This window comes from Pelodiscus sinensis, chromosome 1 (genome assembly GCF_049634645.1).
Source record: "Pelodiscus sinensis isolate JC-2024 chromosome 1, ASM4963464v1, whole genome shotgun sequence".
NCBI lineage: Eukaryota > Metazoa > Chordata > Testudines > Trionychidae > Pelodiscus > Pelodiscus sinensis.
In genome coordinates, this window is record NC_134711.1 from 202,017,701 (window position 1) to 202,038,822 (window position 21,122).

A 21,122-nucleotide genomic window follows, 5' to 3' on the forward strand; every position below is an offset into this window, starting at 1 on the left:
AGACAGGCTACCAAGATAAAGAACATGCGCAAATCACCCAAACCCGGCTCTTCCGGGTTGCAGTCTACTCGCCACGGGTGAGTAGATTGCATTATTTGTTGAGCCCTGTCTATAATAATGGGGGATATCAACTATTGACTGAGCACATGTCCAGTGTTCCCTCTAGGATTCTCCATCCATGAGCAGAATGAGTTTTGTCTTGTGTGCCAACAATGAGGTTATGTGTACTTGTTTGGTTGTCTGCTATTGTGGCACCCACCAGTAACACTGCTCCTGAGTGCTATGATAATTTGTGTTTTTACCACTGAGTAACTAACATGTATTCACTATCCCACTGTAAAAACACTGTGGAGACAGGACACTATATTTTCAACAAAAAGCAAACTAAGTGAGGGAAGTGTTGTGCTCCTCTCTCAACAGTGAAAAGGAATGATGGAATGATTAATTTTAAAAATGTCTTTGGTTTTTGCACCTCAAAAAACCAAACTTATTGTCATAAAGATCATCATTGAAATGTACCATAAAATATGTAGCATACAACAAGATATAACATTAAAAGGAAAAGAGATGCATGCAACAAATGAAGTAATGAAGTATGTGTTTCAAAGTTTGCAGGATGAGGAATTGAGCAAGAATCAGTAACATATCTTCAATGCGGAGGGGGGTGTTAATAAAAGTTTAAAACGGTATTGAATATTATAGAAATGTACTTGTATATGGATTCTTTGGGAGAGAGAACAGTAAATGCATGTAGCATTTACTAGCTAGTACACGCTAAAGACTCAGGAAACAAGCAAGAACCACCCAAAACATATTTATTTAATTTAACTTAATGACTTCAGAGTGCATAACACATTAACTTTTAATTCTTGTGGTTATCTGTCTTGGCTGTGTATTTATGGTTAGTAAAAATTATAGTAGAAATTTGCCTTTGCAAAGGATTCCATAGAAGATAGCTTATTATCCTTAGGCCAGATTTTTAAAAAGGTATTTAGGTAACTACAGTAGTGAGATTTTCAAAAGCATCTAGGTTCTTTCAACCTGGCCTTTAGTAAATAGTTATATACACAAATGGTGACATGTGAAAAAGCACTAACGTGCTGCCCAAGGAATCTAAATAAATTCACACAGGACATCTTATTGGTAGATCAAAGGAAAGTGAAGTAAATTTTGACACCAATCCGGAAAGTCAGTCTGCCTTTAAATCAAATAATCCTAAGGAATAAATTGCTGCTATAGAAAAACCAAAAAGGACTCAAAAGTTTTATTGAATAAATAAATATATAAAAACAGACGGGTTTAGATTAGGAACATATTTTTGATGATTATTCACTATTAAAATCTAAGTTAAATAGCACTCACTCCTCCATCTGCACTGTGTTCACAAACATAAACGATGAAGGGCAAAGACTAATAAGAGCATCCTTTGAAGAAGTAAATTAGGAGACCCTAGTGGGACTTTTCTTGTCTTAAGAATAATAACAAACCCAGGTCTGTCAATTAACAAGTGACTTTAGGCAACTCTATCCCTGAAGGATGGACTTTTAACATGACTTTTAACTTATTCATAAATGATCTAGAGAAAGGAGTAAGCGGTGAGGTGGCAAAGTTTGTGGACAATACTAAACTGTTCAAGATAGTCAAGATGAAAGCAGACTGAAGAACTTCAAAAACATCTCAGCAATCTGAGTGATTGGACAACAAAGTGGATAAGTGTAAAGTAATGCACATTGGAAAAAATAACCCCAGCTATACAAACAATATGATGGGGGCTAATTTAGCTACAACTAATCAGAAAAGAGATCTTGGAGTCATCGTGGATAATTCTCTAAAAACATCAGTATGCAGTAGTGGCGAGGAGTCCTGTGGCACCTTATAGACTAACTGAAGTGTTGGAGGATAAGCTTTTGTGGGCAAAGACCCACTTCGTCAGATGCATGTGATCAGTATGCAGTGGCAGTCAAAAAAGCAAATAGGATGTTAGGAATTATTAAAAAAGAGATAGAAAATAAAGATGACAAATATCTTACTGCCCCTGTATAAAACTATGGTACATCCACATCTTGAATACTGTGTACAGATGTGGTCGTCTCACCTCAAAAAAGATATTTTAACATTGGAAAAGGTTCAGAAAATTGCAACAAAAATGATCAGGGGTTTTGAAAGGGTCCCATATGAAGAGAGATTAACAAGACTGGGACTTTTCACCTTACAAAATTGGAGACTAAGGGGGAGTATGATAGAGGTATATAAAATCATGACTGGTAAGGAAAAAGTGAATAAGAAAGTTATTTACTTGTTCCCATAACATAAGAACTAGAGGGTCACCAACTGAAATTAATAGGTAGCAGGTTTAAAACAAAATGAAGATTTTTTTCATGGAGCACACAGTCAACCTGTGGAACTTCTTGCCAGAGAACATTGTGAAGACTAGGATTTTAACAGGGTTCAAGAAAGAACTAGTTACATTCATTGAGGTTAGGTCTGTCAATGGCTATTAGGCAGGATGGGTAGGAATGGTGTCCCTAGCCTCTGTTTTTCAGAGTCTGGAAATGGATGACAGGAGAGGGATCATGTGATGATAATCTGTTCTGTTCACTCCATCTGAGGCATCTGGCATTAGCCACTGTTGGAAGACAAGATACTGGGCCATATAGACCTTTCATCTGACTCAGTATGGCTATTCTTATGTTCTTACCAGATAATGCCTTTAGATGTTTCTATATTAGGATATTTGTCCTAATGAGGAATCTGAATGTAATTCGGAAACATTCAGTGTAGCTTCAAGCCAAAAACAAAGGCAAAATGATTGCAGAACAATCCTGGTGTTTGAAATTTAACAGATTATGGGCTTTTTATTAGCACCATTTTAAAGTATGTGAATCATGTCCAGTATATGCCTATTTCTAAATTGCACTGTATACTATATAGCATTCTACATTTTATTATGGTTTTGCTTTTGATAAATTTCTTACAAAAGGTTTTGTGCATCAGATCATATTTTATATACATATAGATGAAATTACAGAGTTTTGGATTATGCAAGTAAATGTCAGATAAGAGTTAAGTATTCTTGATGCTTAACCAAAGCAAGTTTAAGCTTGAAACCTTAAGAGGATCAGTCACTAATAGTATAAATCACTGGCTTCTCTACCCTGCTCTCCATTTAAAATTGTGTGGCAATTTACCTTTACAACCTGTGGAACTGCTTGCCAGAGGATGTGGTGAAGGCTAGGACTTTAACAGGGTTCAAAAAAGAGCTGGATAGATTCATGGAGGTTTGGTCCATCAATGGCTATTAGCCAGGTTATGTAGGAATGGTGTCCCAAGACTCTGATTGTATGGAAATGGATGACAGGGAAGGGATCACATGAGTATTACATGTTGTGTTCCCTCCCTCTAGGGCTTCTGGTATTGGCCACTACTGGAAGACAGGAGACTGGGCAAGATGGACCTTTGGTCTGACCCAGTATGGCTGTTTTTATGTTCTTATATGATTTTTATGACTGTTAGAGTGTTGATCTTTATAAGAAATAGTTTACCTCCGCAAAGCAGGAGGTTACAATACAGTTTGCACTATTTGGGTATGTCTAAACTACATGGCTCCATCGACAGAGCCATGTAGATTTGTTTGTTCGGCAAAGAGAAACGAAGCCGCGATTTAAATAATTGCGGCTTCATTTAAATTTAAATGGCTGCCATGCTGAGTCGACAAACAGCTGATCAGCTGTTTGTTGGCTCAGCGTGCTAGTCTGGATGCTCCCGCGCCGACATCAAAGGCCTTTATCGGCAGCCCTGTTATTCCTCGTGGGATGAGGTTTACCGGGGCTGCCAACAAAGGGCTTTGATGTCGGCAAGGGAGCGTCCAGACTAGCGCGCTGAGCGGACAAACAGCTGATCAGCTGTTTGTCGGCACAGCGTGGCAGCCATGTAAATTTAAATGAAGCCGTGATCATTTAAATAGCGGCTTCATTTGCCTTTGCCAAAACAACAAATCTACATGGCTCCATCGATGGAGCCACGTAGTTTAGACGTACCCTTAGATAGTAAGCTCTTTGAGGCAGGGACTTTCATTTAGTTGAGTCCTCTGGACAGTATCATTATATAAATATTAAAGAATAATATGGCCAATAATAATTACATTTTTTGTGATTAACTTAAATTTAGGCAAAAAAAAATCCTAAATTTGTGAATTTGAAAAGTGGGCCAACAGTTGTGTTATTAACTGAAAAATAAATAGACTGCCACTATAAAATGTAAATGGCTCTTTACATTTATTGTGTCCTTTTGTCAGATTTGAATTCTCTCTGAGCTTAGGTAGTGCGCATTTTTAATAATATAAATACAATAAAGCAAATTATGCTTAGAAAGATATCTCCACTAAACTCAGTTCCATATTAAACATTAACTGGACATTCAGTTCATTAGAATAGTACTGATGTTGCTTAAAATGCATTCTACAGTCTTCAGAGTTTTCGTTTTGGGACTATAAAGAAGGTATATGATGTCTATGTTTTAAAAGCTGCTGTTCACAACACCAATAGAGCACATTTTTTTTAAATGTACAACGTGCACAATATTTAAACAAATTTGGTCTTCGTTTTTCATGTATATTCTCGTGAAGATGTTAATTATAAAGAATAATATTCAAAATAACTTTTAAACTAATGTACATAACTTGTCATATAGTAGTAACACATCTAGGTCTGTCCTTAGGGGAGTGCATGCATGGGGCAAATCAGCCTGAGAACTAGAACAGCCACATACAAAGTGCTAGTTAATTCTTTTTAGCTATGTATTTAGTTATATAATTTCTGATTAGACTAGTTAAGAAGTACTTTTCTCATTAACAAGGCCAAATTCCTGTAAAAAAATATAAAATACATTGTGATATAAATGGATCATTAATCTCCTTCACTGAAACTTGACCTTTGGGAATTCTCTATATCTTTCTCTTAGAAACAATATACTAGAAAAAGTGTTAGCGTCTCTTTTGGTTTTAAAAGAAAAGAAAAGGAAAAAAAGAAAGAGAGCCGCCAATTCATCATAGGGTAATTAATTCAATATTATTGCAAAAAGCTTTGCTGACCACCAGGAGAGAACAAACAGTGCATGTGGCTGCTAACCCAAGCAGTTGTCTAAAAATGTTTGCTGTGTTCACAGAGTGACGGAGATTATTATTATTATTTTTTTTACTATTTTCTGCTTTCTATTTGTCTGAAAATAGTTCAAGAATAGCCTTTTTCCGCAGACTTTTGGCAATTCAACTTCCAGTTCTGGATAGGACCATGAAATCAATAAGAAGAAGAGAGAAGAAAAACAATAAGAACAAATCAAGAAAAAATAATTAACGTAACTTCTGCCCTCAAATGTCTATCAGTTCATTTTTTGAATCAAAATTGTCATTGATGTTTCAATCCATTTTTATGAGCTGCTTTGCCAATCCTTAACAAATTGCCTACCATGAACACACCTGCTCTCTACTGTTCCAGAGAAGAACACTATATTCAGAATAAAGTCAGGCATACTTGTTTATTTAAAGAACGGGGGGGGGGGGGGGGGGAGGGAAGGGGAAAGGCAATTATTTTAAAATGCCAGCTAATAATGCAAGTTATTATTGATAGTTTAACAGGTAAAATTTGGCATCTAAGATCTAGTGTAGGATTTTGATTTTCATTTTAAATTTCACCAGGCACTGGACTTTGGATTTACCATGCCCGAATTATCTTGTGCTCATGGTGCTGAAAAAACTATCAAAAAAGCTATTTCACATTGACTAATATAAAGAACATTCCAACATCTATAAAATTACTAAGAAAGGGGGTAAACAAACAATATGAACAGAATAATAGAACAAAAGCAACGGTAATTTAAAAAAATGTAACACCTCTAAAACAAAATTGGAGAGAGAAGAAATGAGCCAGATTTCAGGAGGGATAGAGTCCCACATGTAGATGCCAGCACAACAAGAACTTCACTGCTTACTGAGTTCAGATGCAATGGCAGAACTCTTTAAGCAGGAGGAGGAATTGAGTGCAAAAACCCTTCAGATAAGGTTCAAGGAGGAGGTCTTGAATACAGCCAGTGCTAGTTCCACTTTCTAAACCAATAAGGGTAATATAAACTGATTTCACCTTTAGTATGCAACCAATGCACAGAACGCAAAGCGAGCCGAATCTGGTCACAGTAGCTCAAATCACTGAGGAATTGTGCAACTGCATTCTGACCAAGTAGAAGATAAGTCATGCTGATAAAGCTAGCTTAGAGGAAATTACAAATGTCTGATCCATACAAATTGGAAGAAGAAATATTTTCACATGGCCAGCCTAAAAAAAAAATTATGTTTTTGCTCTCCAACTTTTACACTTGCCTTTTTAAAAAAACCTTACCCATCTTTTCTTAAGTCTAGGAAAAGCAGACACTATCAATATTTCTCCTAAAAAATACTGATATTTATTTCAACTGGGATCCTCAGCATGGGAAGAGTCCATAATATTCAGACGTGAATGCCAGCAACTTCAGTGTCTCTGTGATAGAGAAGTCAAACGGATAATTTGTAGAAATTTTAAGGCTGCAATCCTGCCAATGTATAATGTATTTGTTTAATTTAAAACATTTCAATCATCTCACTGAAGTCAATGAGACAACTCATGATTTAACTCAAATGATGGTACATTGTAGCAGGATCAGGACCTTTAGTTTGAAGATCATTATTCAGTATAATTCCAATAGTCTGGCATTCATATGCTTATTGAACAGATACTTAAGTAATTAATTAATATAATTTCTGTATCCTTTTGAGACAAGACAAGCCACTAGCACTTGAGATTAATTTATGGTCAGTCCTTCCAATTTGTGTATGAAATTAACATTTTCAAGTTAATTCTTTCACATTTATCTGCAACTATTTAACTTCTGAGAACTGCATATTCCATAACCATCATGCCCTTCAAAAATTATTCATTCTATTTCTTAGAACTTTGAGAAATCAAGATATGATTAATCTTAAAAATCAGAGATAAAAGCCACTAAATAACAATTAATAATAACATGCTTTTTGAATAAATCTCATCGATGTAGTACATTTAGCAAAGAGAGCAACAAAAAGTAAAAAAAAGCTATATCAATTTTTACCCAATGACATTTCTGAAAGCAACATTAGTCAAGAACACAGTTATGCAGAGTTATTTTGGACTACATTCCCTGGGCTTTTCATGGGACTGAGAGAGGAACCAGACACGATGTCCTACACTCATTGGTATTTATGTGCCATTATCCATAAAAACAGTGCCTCTAAGAATTAATACTTCAAGGAATTATATTGAAACTGTAGGTGTGCATGTGCATGTATTTTAACATATTATACCCTGAACCAACTATTCCTGATCACACCATTTTTACATTTATTAAAGTGAAGGAATACAAAATACTGGCTAGTGACAGGCATAGCATGGACAAGCACAGTATAAAGTTCTCTGCCAATTAATTTCAGGCCTAATTTTCAACTTACCCACTCCTCCTATTTTAGATGTCTCCTCAATAGTATCTCCTTAACATTATTCAGGGAATGTCAACAAATGTCTGCTACTTATTCAGGCTTAACCACCAAACTTACTTCCATTTGTTGATAAAGCTAGAATATCCGCCAACACATTAGAAAACTGATTTGCATTTAGATACCATACATTATAATTCTATACTGTATATTACACCACAACACCCACAAAACCTCTTAGAATAGCCAGACACTTTTATATTAACTTATCATTGCCTGATTTGAGGACTTCACAAATATTTATAAATTACAAAGTATCATTGTAGATTTATAGCTAAACCCCAAGGCAAAAGAAGTCTTGCAGAGGAATTTGAATTGAAATACAACAAACTTGGCAGGTTTTAATTTTACACTGAATCTTAATTACACATGGAACCATAAACATGTATATTAGATAAACATGTTGCAACAGCACATGTGATTTAAAATCCTATGACTTAGATCAATATTAGAAAGATACCCCAAACTCAACTAACATTGTCCATATCCTCAAGATCAAATTTTTAAAATAGGAAGGCACGTTTTTTAGGTATTCATTAATATATATTTACGTATAATAATATTCTTATGAGAATTATGCTACACATGTTTTTATTGAACCCAAGCACAAAGGTAGCAAAACACTAATGTTCTTTCATGTCTTTCAAAGAAAACTTTATCATCATCATCAATCATTCTCACACAGGATGACATCAGCACAATGTAAAGAACAGCATTACATGATTGGTACTTACCTAGTTGGGTCTCCTGAATCGTCAGTTTACTTTCCAAAGGGTGCAAAAGCTTTGGTGGTTTATCTGTAAGTGGTGCTAGAGGGGAGAAATCATATGTATATAATTATTCTGGATATTATACATTATACAATAATGTTTGACATTTACATACGTCATCTAATATGCCACCCTTTATTTAATTAAAATGTACACAGATTATGTACATGCATTCAGATGTTATGATGTGTATATTGTTTTCTAGCTGTAAGATAAATACATCACTTATAAATAGCATTTTTCATACTCAAGGTACTATTTAGATCTTGTCAAGGATTTTTGCACATAAGTTTTTTTTTTTACCAAAAATATGTATCTGTCAAACTTTCCACAACATAACAAACATTTTTTGTTTTTTCAGAAAAAAATCTATGACAAGTTTATAGATGTTTAATATTTATTTTAATAAAAATTGTGTATGAGAACATATTTGTTTACTGAAACCACAATTTTTAGTAATCAAAGGTGTTTGTTAATGATTTCCAACACAATTTGGACAAAAATATCAATTAGAATATTAGTAAAAGGATTAATGACACTTTTGAGAAAAGTCAGAAAACAAGTCAATTTTTGAAATCTGGGAAATTGAAATAGTTTAGAAGTATCAAGATTTTCCACAAACATATTCTTCCATTTTTAGTCTTCCTTAATACTAGAGCAGTTAGACATATATTTAGGCATTTTCAATCTACACAATAAGGTCTGATTCTGTAAGTTACCACAAACCACCTCCAAATTGCTGTCTGAGACCACTGATGGTTTTTGACAGCTGGTAAAAAGGAGCTTATCAAATTGTAGGTTCGACCCCTAACGTATTATCTTTATGTACATTATTTTCTTTTAAAAAAGCAAAGCTCAAACGTCAAATCATGCAGACATATTGGCACTCTTATCTTATTCATCTACCGACTTAATTGACTGAATCCACATTAATTATTGTTATTGTAAATAAGTCTTGCTTTTACTGATCTCTGACCGAAACACAGGAAAAAATTTTTCTTCAATACCAGCAATATATGTCCATAAGAAAACCTTTCACTTTTTTATAGACACTCACACATTTTGAGTTGCTTTACTTTTTAATGACTACTGATTTTAGATTCTTTAATAGATAGTGTGGCCTATCATTGATTTGAAGCATATTTGACATGAGTTTATAATCTTTGTTCCATCCAGGTTGTCAGAATCACTACTCCTCCCCCTGCATCGAGTTGGCACTATACACACAGATATGTGTTTGTCCTACTGAGTCTCCTCACTTTCCGTGAACTGAATGATAGTAGAAGTATTTTAGATAATCAGTTAGCTACTTTGCCTTCATTATGCTTTTTTGTGATCTCTGACTCAAATACCCATGTACCCTGAAATCCATCATAATTTTTCAACTCTGCAGCAAGCACAGAATTGATTGTTTAAGAGGGGTTGAACTTAAAAGGTTTCCTCTCTACAGATTCTCCCTCTCCTCCACTTCTCTGTCAGGGGCCAGGCTGGTTAGATATCTGGAATGCTGACCCAGTCATCACTGTTTAGGCATTGGGTCAAGTCTTTATGTCTAAAAAACATCAAAAGAGCTACAGCTGATTCACAAAATCTTGGTAGATCCTTCCAACAACAGTTCTTTTACCTTTGTGCAAATGCATTTTGCACTTACTGGGTTAAACCTCTTAGGCAGCCCACAGTTTTTGAAAGGCTTTACTTTACTGGAACGTATATTACTTTAGAATGTGTTGAATCTGAATTCATTTATTCTCTCTTTGTCTCTCTTTCTGTCTCATTCTCTGGAAGGAGGTCAAGTGAGTGGGAGGAGAAAGAAGTTAAGTTTCTGGGATATGACTTTTCTTAAGTACTTATATTGGTTTAAACTGCAAAGTTAGTCATTCACCTTTGTTAACTGCTCTTTAAAGACTTATAAGTCTGTCATTTAAATGTAGCTATGCCATAGTTTATGGAAATTATCAAATCAATGCTTACTTACCAGTACCTATTTTGAGGTTCTCAATCTCTTTTAATAGTCTCCAAAGCAAAGTTCTTTCATTGCTACACTATACACTTCATTGGTATAACCACTTTTCTTGAGTGTGTGAAAAACGTGTATCTGAATGTCAAGTTAAATTGACCTAATCCCTGGGTGAGACAGCACTAGTTTGAGGGCAGCGTTCTCCTTCTCACCTAGCTACCACCTCTTAGAGAGTGGAGTACCTACAGTGACAGAAGCAGTCCTCCCAATGGCATATGTAATGTCTTCACTGAAATGCTACAATGGCACCACTGCAGTGCTTTAAGTGTAGATGAGATCATAGTAACTGGTAGAGATAATCTGAGTAAGAAAGGCACCCAAGTTACACAGCAACAGATCCACATTTCAGTTTTCTTTACATTACTTCCCTGAGGCATTGGAACTAAGGTAGCAGGAGCTAAGGTAGCAGTTTTCTGTAAATATCCATAACTACAGAAGATCACTTTAGTGCAGCAGGGATTAGGGATGTTAATCTCATAAAGCCCTGTCATTATGCCCAGGGACATTTATCTGAAGCATTAGACTTGCTTATAGCAGCTCTAGGATTATCAGAGAAGATGCAGCTTCAGTAAGTATGTTTTAATATTTATTTAATTTGTATATAATAAATTGGTCATTGCAACTACAAGTATAACAAAGAGGATAACTCTGCTGAATGGCCATTTAAGAAGATACATTCTGTGGGCAGTCAAGTTTACATCCATCATTTAATGGGGTAACCACAATGCATCCACCGTAGGGCCTCAATTTTGGGCCAAGTTCCCATTTCTTTATGCTGCTAAGAATGAAAATTCCTCATGGAACCCTATACTCAGGCCTACCAACAGGGAGGGGGAAGGAGGGAAAGGCAGCGACTTCCATGGGTCTGGCAATTCAAAAGGGCCTGGGGCTCCTGGCTGCCATCGCCACTACTGCAGCAGAGAGCGCTCAGGCCCTTTAAATCCTTGAGTTTAAAAAGCTCTATAATGGAGCTATGCATATCTTACAAGTTACATTTTATGTGGCTTCAGACCAGCAATACCTGGGGCCATCTAGGGAAAACTCTTTGGGATGTATTCTTAACTGGGAGGATAGACTATTTCGAAAGCCAAAACATTTAACAAGTTCTACTCTACAGAATTTTCAGGCAGGTAAACTGAGGGGGAGGTGTCAAATAATTACCATAGTGTCCCAGTAGAATCTACATAAGTCCTGGCTCCTAGTCCTCTAACCGTACAACATTTTCTTCTACATATTCTTCAAAAACAAGAGAAATTGACAGAGCCTATATTTTAACTGGTTTCTTTAGCAGATTAAACACCTTATTTTCCTATTCATAAAGTTTGCTCCCAAACAATATCTAAGTTTTGCAACATACCACTAAATCTTAACACACAAAGCATTTTTGCAGTATTTGTATTATTTAATCAGTTTTACAAATAAAACCTTTTTTTCCCTCCCTTTATTTTTCATAGATATTTCAAAGAGTGACAAAAATGTCATGGGAGATTACACAAATTAATAACTTTTAGCAATAGCTGTTAACATAACAAAATGCTTTCAGTTACAGTTAAAATAGAACATACACCAGGAATTTTACTGGGAGAGCCCTTTTCTACATATTTTGCACTGGTATTACAAAGTTTGTTGTGCTACGGTAAAAAAAAATCAGTGCCCAAACAGGACTCCACGGTTGTCAACCATTATCAACATGCTATACTCCATAGCCCCTTCAAACATCTCAAGGAGAGAATTCAGATTCCTCCTTCCCAGAACCTCAGAATATCCCTACCAACTGAACTAATAAAAAATCTTCATTATCTGCTTTCCTTATAGGCTGATTATACACAACTGAACTATTCTAAAGCAGCAGAGGGCTGTTGTACTCATTCATATGTAGTTCTAATTCAAGCTATTCAGAATCTCTCAAGTTTTCTTCCAGCTCAGCTTCTCACTTTGCCAGGTCTCATGAGGCAGGCTCATTCATCATTTGTTCATGACTTCGCAATCCATTTTTGGGGTAATGACTCTAGTGTTACATTAGAACTTCACTGTAGGACTGAATAGGAGGAGGAAGGAAAGGAATCCCCTGAGCATAAGGGGAAGTATTCCCACACTGAATTATAAGGTAATGCATCTCTCCCCTCTTCTTGAAGCCCTCATCTTCCTCCCTATGTCCTCTCTATGTCGCTAAAGTAGACAGGATATGACCCTACCCACACAGGCAGAGGATCTCATGTTCCTCAAACATATTTCCTACTTTCCAGACAGACTTTTCAATGTAGAGTTCCTGCTCAACAGGCAGTATTCCATGCCCTCTGCTGTTTCCTGGGATGACGGCAGAGATCTAGGAGCATGGAAAGAATGGGGCAAAGGACATCAAACAAGATAGGAGAAGAATGTTTTGTTCAATAGAGGGGACACAATGGATGCAGACTCCAGATGCAGTCACTCCTCCTTAGTATAATTAATGCTAGCGAGTTTAGGCCAAGTTGACTGCTCTAAGAAGTGATTATTCTGTAGGCATGAAATGCCTCAGGATTTACAACTACACTAATGGTTATATACCTTTCATAAGTAGCAAGTATTGTAAAGAAAAATAAGAGAAACTGTAACAGGTAAATATCTGAAAGTTATCTGTTTAAAAACGTGAATAGTGTGAAAGTATGTTATGCACGTTGTATAGGTCTCACTACAGATAAGTCATCACTTACCAGAAGTCATTATACATGACAAAAGCCAAGATATCACAGTTTAGTGGACTGTAGAAGACAGCTACTAGCACTTCATTTTGTGCTTTATCTGTTAGGACAGGGATCCATAAACAGTGAAGATCATATTCTTCAAAGTTATCTGTGAGTCAGAAACAACCTGTACTATTTTTGACAGAGCACCATTCCTCCCTTTTTGCCCACTCATTCATTACTAAATATTATTATTTAAATATTCTGATTGTTTGAAACATCCCACCAGTTTCAGTTATAGCATCTAGGTCAAATTTATGCTCATAAATGAGCAATTCTAATTCATATTCCTCTTATTGGTTATCTCAGCTCCTAACATTAATGTATAGGAAATTCAAGAATTTCTTCACTTCTCGTCCTTTGTTTTTTGTTTAGTTACTCAACATCTTGATTTAGTTCTCAGTGCTCATAGAGTCCTTTTTAATTTATCCTTTCCTTTTTGCTGTTATTTTAACTCCTTTCAAAAAACTCTAGCCAGCATATTCACAAGGAGATTGGTCTCTTTCTTTTGAGGGGGATGCCATTGAAACTAGAGAAGATGATCAATGTTGCACAGAAACAACACCCTACATCCTACCACTTGTCTAACTGATTCATTTCTAGAAGGTATGTCTTCCTTTGCTTGCAGGACAGGAAGAATCTCAGAGAAATTGTTTGAATATTCTTTTTCTTCAATATGCTTCTGAGTCCCCTGAAATCATTTTATATCCTACAATACAGTGTCACTAGTACCAATATGAGTTGTCACCAATAGATATTTGCCCAGAGACTGCAGAAGCCTTTACAGAGGTATCTCATTTCCTGGCTCTGCAAAAGCAACACACTATGTAGTTGTCTTCTGAATATTGAATCTCCAACAAGGATGGTCTGACACCTTGGACAATTGGACAACTCTAATGGTGTGGAATTCTGAGTGCTTCTCTTGTCTCTGTTGACTGCAGTCTATCCTCAACCCTCTCCTACTATGTGGAATGCCACTATGATATCTTGCCTCTAGCGGTTATGAATTACTGGGGTTGTGTCTTGACTTCCTCTCTCTCACATTCCTTTCTATTCTTTGAACCTGGGGTACTGGTGGTTTCTGAACCTAGTTGTCTAAGATCTCCTTAATTTCTTATTCTTAGTAGTGTCTCAGCTTGCCCTTCCAAGCCAAGTATCTTTTATCTTCAGGAAGGAAATAGAATGCATTTGATGCAGGACACTGCCACCACTATTTCATTGCTGTCCATTTTGATATCACAGTTCATGCTAAGCTTAGAAGGAAAGCCTCTAATGTTCAATTTCCAATGTCCCTCCAAAACTCCAATGTTAATAGCTTGTGTTCCTAGTTCTTTAGTGTACCTAGAAAATGAATTTTTATACCATACAAGTCTTCTCTGCTTACCTAAGTTCCAAAGGCTATATATAGGGCTATATAAGAAGTGCAAAGGCTGCACAAGAGCAAGATTTATAATTAAGCCAACCTGAAATGGACAACCCAACAATCTGCCAAAAACATTCTGCAAAATTGCCTGGAGAAAACTGGTTCAATTATTTAATCCAGCATTTCACAGATAGGTCAGCTGGATCCAGCATCACCTTAGAGGCATCAGGTATGTTAAGCTTCAGTAAGATGATTGGAATGGGCCCATATGTAATTTAGTTATCTCCATGGCTGATTTAAGATATGATGATATGTTTTGAAAAAGGTGTGAAACAGCATGTATTTAGAAAGGATTCTGTCTCTGGCTTTAATCTCATAGTTTTCATCACCCCTTCCTTTAAAAAAATAATTACTCAAGATATTTGAGTGAAAACAGGATTATGGTTTCTTAACAGTTCATCTGCTACTGCTGCTTATTTCACTCCTGAAGTCATAATCCCCTTTGTGACATCAAAAATTGTTTCTACAATAACAATTCTGAGGTTGGAAATAGAAGAAAGAGAAGCAGCAGCAGCAGGAGTAGATTAAGAAACAAAGATCCTGTTATCATGCAAATGTTTGTAGCAATAAAAATCTGGAACTAGAAATACAAAATGTAGGCAAAGATGCAGGAATATTTGTAAACAGTAATTCTCAACGTTAAGTAAATGTGGCCCCTAATGACCAAAGACAGCTGGGATACTGGGGGAGATGAGCACGTGTACAACCAGATGTTGGGTTTATCATTATCTGTTCATTTCTAATTGAAGCTGACAAAACATTTGAGCCAGCCCTGTGAATTCAGGGAAGCTATAAAGCTGCACATATTGCTTCTTTTTTTCCTATTCGCTTTCTTGAACATATACAACAATTCTCAGTGGCCCTCAACAGAAAGGCTCAGATAATCAAAATACTGTCATCACAAACTATAATAAAGTCTGAACTAAAATTAAAAAAAATAGGATGCTGAGCATATATAGTTAAAATAGAACAATGAAATATCACCCCAACATCTTTACAGGATCAGTCTTCCCATCTGATGGATTTACAATTAGATCTTAATAAAGAAAAAAAGAATTTTAACTCTAAAGACTTTTAGTTGCAGGACAAAATCCAAAGCGAGTGCACAATTGTACTCTCAAATGTACATGGTTGTCTCAACTTCAGTATTGCCATTTGTCTATATCCAAAGAACCCCAACAACATGAATAGCAGAAAAGTGGCACCATATAGCTCTGAGAAAAACATTTTGCTCTAAAGAATTTTTCTGTACTGCTCTATTCTATTCTAGCTCCTGTACTGTTCCTATTACACTGGTATCAGAGAGTCTATTAACTGAGTGAGTAATGTTCAGAACTGATGGCTGGTTGTCAGAAACATTTCCTTAAAATATGTGTATGAGTGCACTCACACCCACAGTGTCATAACACTGAAAGAATGGCACTGTAATAAATAAATAAAATAATAATAATAATAATACATTGCTATGGTTGAAATATCACTGCTAAAAGGTACATATTCCAGTCCAGTAAGCTATAATATCTGCTTCAGAATATGACTAATCTCTTGGGTAGACTGTAAAACAGCAATGTTCAAGTTATAACCAAGCAAGAAAGAAAATCCTCATATGGACTTTAAAAAAAAATCTTTTAACCATTTCTATATGTTTAAACCAGTTAATGATAGGTTTACTAGCAATGTAACGTACAGGGCCTCGCTCAGAAGTGGAGATGAATAAAGGATGTAAATTATGCCCATTTGTGAAAAAAGAGCCATTTTCAAGGATGTTAATTCATACTGGGATTCACTGTTGTAGAATTGCTCAGGCATAAAATCCTTTCATACTGCGTGAGTTGGCCAAAATGATGGTTCAGATCTATAAAAGGTGCACAAAAGAGATGACAAAGGGTGGACAGGATAAAGGTTCATAAAATCATGAATGGTGTGAATGAAGTAAATAAGAAGCACATTTACTCTTTCTTATAACACATGAACAAGGCGTTACCAAATGAAATTAATACTCTGAAATAGCTTAGGTCGAGATAGAACATCTACACTACAGGGAAGCCTGGAAATTAGTCCGAGGCAGGCTCTCCTAATGTGGACATGCGACCTCCATTTAGAGCCCCAGGAACCGGTGGGGAATAATTACTTTGAATGGCCTAGAGGAGGAGCTATTTTAAAATAGCAGCAGTGGAGCATCTATACTACTTTTATTCCAAAATAGCTATTTTGGAAGAGGTTTTATTTCTCATGGAATGAGGTTTGCAAACACCAAAATAAGCTGCCTGTTATTTCAAAATTATTTTGAAATAATGGGATGACTATGTAGATGCTCTTATAGATATTATGGAATAACAGACGTTATTCTGAGATAATGCTGCTATGTAGAAGTACCCTATGGGTATGTCTAGACTACATGGCTCCATTGACAGAGCCACGTAGATGAGGTTTCTAGACACAGGGAAATGAAGTGGCGATTTAAATAATCGCCGCTTCATTTACATCAAAATGGCTGCCGTACTGTGCCAATCGGCTGTTTGGCGGCACAGTGCAGTAGTCTGAACATTCTACAGTCGACAAGGGAAGCCCTTGTCGACCGCCCCGTTATGCCTTGTGGAACTGGCACAGCGCGGCAGCCATTTTGATGTAAATGAAGCGGTGATTATTTAAATCGCTGCTTTGTTTCCCTTTTTCGAGTACACTAATCTACATGGCTCCATCGACGGAGCCATGTAGTTTAGATGTACCTTATATGTCCCATAGTCTCTAGTTTGGCCACTTTTTATGCACATATATTTGCAGTAAGAACTTATAGATTTTTTTGTCTTCCTCTATATCCATTTATTATGTCATGACCATATAAACAGAGGAATGGTGATAATGATCCACATAGCTCAATAGCTTGTCTTCTGACATTGGTTGCTGGGAGATGCTTCAAAGAGAATGTGCAGAACAGGGTAATTATCAAATAATCCACCTGTTGTCCAGCTGCATCTTCTTGAAGATGTTTAGGGACATCCAAGTTTGGGTTTGAGTCACTGACCATTTTGGCTAACAGTCACTGAGGGAGCCATTCTTCCAAATTTACCTTTAAAAACAAATCCAATTATACTCTTGGCCTTCATAAGATCCCCAAACAATAATTCATGCACCATCATAAATTCTGTATTTACCTTTCCTGAGACTGCTTTCTGCATCCAGTACTTTCATATTATCCTTTACGTTTTCCCTATTTTTAAAATACTGAATACAGTTATCACATAGTAAAGCCCTCCTTAATTAAATCAAAGTTCATGCTATTTTCTTTGTAACATTAAAATAATTACTGTTCAATTATCCATTTTGATTAGCTTCATGAAGTTCTTTCTGCATAATCTTCAGGTAATTATACAGGTATCTGAATTCTCTTGTTCAGTTTCCCTTCTTCCATTGCCAGTATGTTCTCTAGACTTTCGTCTTTCCTTTTCCTATCATCCTGTCCTTGGGTTTCATTATCTGCTATGATTTTTCTCAGCAAATTATCTATAGTTACTATACCTGGAATTTCCCCTTGTAATGTCTGTAATTTAGATTTTTCTCCAAGACACTTGGAGTGTGTATTTCTCTTAAGATTTTTTTTTACAGTAAAATATTTATTTTTAATGCTAAACAAGAGATTAAAAATCCTACCTATACCACATTTCTGACCTTCTGATTAGCTTTGTGATTTCCCTCAGCTTTCTCCTGTTTAAAGTTAGGGCAGAAAATGATCTTGGAAAATGGAAGCTTATGAAATATAAACTCTGGATGTTCACTGGTATTTTTTTTCAGGTTTCTGATAATGATGTCTGTCATGAGACCCAGGTAGAAGAACAGTATCCTCTGTCTTCTGCCCACTTTCAAGTCTTCTAGAGAGCTCAGATTTAACAACTCTGCATTTCAGGTTTTACATACAAGATTTTGTTTCCTTTATCCACATTTTCCTGGAATCTCGGAATGCTGATCACATTCTGCCTTCTTTAATTTAAACTTCATCTCTCTCCCATTCTCTGTGCTCCAAAAGCATCACACCGTTCTTCAGATCAGTCCCTCTCTCACTTGTTTCTTCTAGGCCAGTTTCTCGCACAGTGAATTGATTTCCCAAGTCAATTTATTCTGGGATTCTGATGTTTAAAAGGTAGGTACGAATTATGTATAGGTACTCATACTCGCGATTTTACGGTAATCCCCAGCTTTGTAATCACTTGGGGCAGGGGCTAGGGTGTCCCCACTCTGGGGTACTCTCTGCACACTGCATGCTTTCTTGACCCAGTGATCATTTCATACAGTTCAAAGCAAATACAATTTACTAAACAACAACAGATTAAAAAGAAAAGAATAAGGAAAAAGGAGAAAGGTTAAATGAGAACACATAGTCCTGCTCTGTAGCGTGGGTACATCACAAACAGCAGTCTGCAGAGTGTAAGGACAGTTCAGAGTCTGTTCCTTATAGGTTCCAGGGCTCTTTCTCAGGCCCTGGCTGTGCTGCAGGGGGGGCTGCAGATTGGACATGCTTGCTCTGGCAGTGACCACATGGCCTCAGGCTCTAGGTAGCAGGATCCCTCTCCCAGTTGGAGTTACAATCCCTCTCCAAGTCTGGCCTGCAGGGCCTCTTGACTGGTGGCATGTCCCTGCCCAGAGCCTCTTTTCCCCCCTTTGCTGGTCCCAGCTGCTCACTACACCCAGCTGCAGATTGTGCTGCTTTGCCAGACTCCAGCTCCTTATGTTGCTTCTCTGGCCCATTTGGCTCTCTGGTCACTGCACGTCTGCTGCTCAGCACAGGGTCTGCACTCCTTGGGCTATGTGTGTGGCTCTGTCACTGCAGGTCTGCCCCTTAGCGCAGCTTATACTCAGGCTGTGTGTGCCTGGCTATGACATTGCCATTGCAGGCCTGTCTTGCCACGTAGCTTGCTTTTTCTGCTGCTCTTCTCAGCTCTCTCTCCTTTTCCTCACAGAGACCCAGAAAATCCCAGCTCACACGGAGGACGGGACCTGGCCTTCTAATTCTCCAATTGATCTGTCCAATCTGTCAATCAGGCTGAGCTGGAGTGTTGGCTGCTTCCCATTGTCCCTGTCAGCCTCAGGGCCCTGATTTCTCATGGACCCTTCCCCTTTTGGTACTGGGAGCTGGCCCCTTACATATGGATGATGGAGCAAAGGTTTATGATAAATGGCATCACATAGCTACACAATTGATCACACAGGTGTCAGTGCCCCCCACACAGTCTTATACCCACATTGAATGCATATGGTTTTTCCTGGTAGAAGTCTAGCCAAAGGAGAATTAACTAGGCACAATTTTTGTCCAAAGCCCTGTTTGAAGTGTAACCACCTTCATAGTAGTTTCCTCTCCAGTCCCCATAGAACTTCTCTATTTTTACATGGTTGTATGATATCAAAGTCTATCATAATGCATTATTTTAAAAGCAATTACCAAGAAAAAATAATCCCCAAAAGGGAACAAATATGCCTAGGAGCAAGAGAACCCAGTTCTCTTTAAATAAAATTTGCTATGCATATAAAATTAATATGGTGAATGCTGTTATATTACTTCTTCTATCAGTATGTATATAGTATGTAACTTGACAACACACTGAGATTTGACATTGTAAGATTTGCTCTGAAAAAACCCCACAAACCTTCCAGAATTGGTAGTTACACAACTATAAATTTCCTCTTCTATTTATCTACTGTTTATTTGAAAGAGTTTGTCTGGGAGCAAGACTTACTGACCATCCACCTGTTTGTTCAAGAACTGGACCTAAGTAGTAGGAGCTAGGACCAACAAATTTGGTAGGCTGCTTCCTCTCCTCATAACTGAAAACAAAGTAAGGACTTGATTTGGCATGGAAAATGGGATGCGCCTGAAATGCAGTTGTTTTTCATAACGTGGAAAGGGAGGGAACTGCTAACAGTTACATTGTCTAATGACCACAGTGGGCAACAAGGGGCCAGAGATGGGGACCAAAACAGCTATATCACCATTGGAGCACTAGGGGCAGGGATGGAGGCAAATTTCCCATCCACTGCCCTGGCCAGCACAGCCTCCACTGTGACCAGCCCTGGAAAGAACACTCCCAGTCAGTGTAGCCCCTGCTGAGGCCAGCCCCATGAGGGAAGCCACCACCCGACCAGTGCCACCTCTGCCCCAGGGAGCTGCTGCTTAGCCAGCACAGCATCTAATGGCTCCCGTACTCCCTATACCCTCATCCCCCAGCCCTGGCCCCACCCCCACACCTCTGCATGGCCGGCTTTAGTCCAATTCACCTGATTCCCCTGTGCCCTAAAGCTAGAGGGCCCCGTGCCCTAAACCCAGAAGTGTGCTGGGAGCGCTGTAGGGGGGGAAGTCGGACCCTGGGTTTGGCTGGCAGGTGAGACTCTGTCCTGTAGCTCAAACAAACTTTGTGTGTGGGTGGGTTTTTTGGTGAACAAAAAAATCCCAGCTGCCGGGGCTGCATCGAAACAGTTCGAATTGGACCCCACACTTCCCAAAGCCAGCCCTGCACCTCTGGTCCCCTACCTTGAAGGACCCAAGGAATGCTGGGTAAATCTTCAAGTAAACAATATAATACATTTCTATGATAAAAAAATCAAAAGGGAAAGCCAAAAGCAATGACATTACTATTGAAATTAA

General features: G+C 37.5%; 1 protein-coding gene across 5 annotated transcripts in view; it reads right to left on the minus strand.

Annotated features, from left to right (window-relative positions):
- The window catches only part of IL1RAPL1 (interleukin 1 receptor accessory protein like 1), a 1,160,102-nt gene that overhangs the window by 242,599 nt on the left and 896,381 nt on the right, over positions 1-21,122 (minus strand). For all 5 annotated transcript variants that reach the window (XM_075913277.1, XM_075913279.1, XM_075913280.1 and 2 more), the window contains one exon: positions 8,290-8,364. In XM_075913277.1, the coding sequence (XP_075769392.1) occupies positions 8,290-8,364 (75 nt within the window). The remainder of the gene's footprint in view (positions 1-8,289; positions 8,365-21,122) is intronic.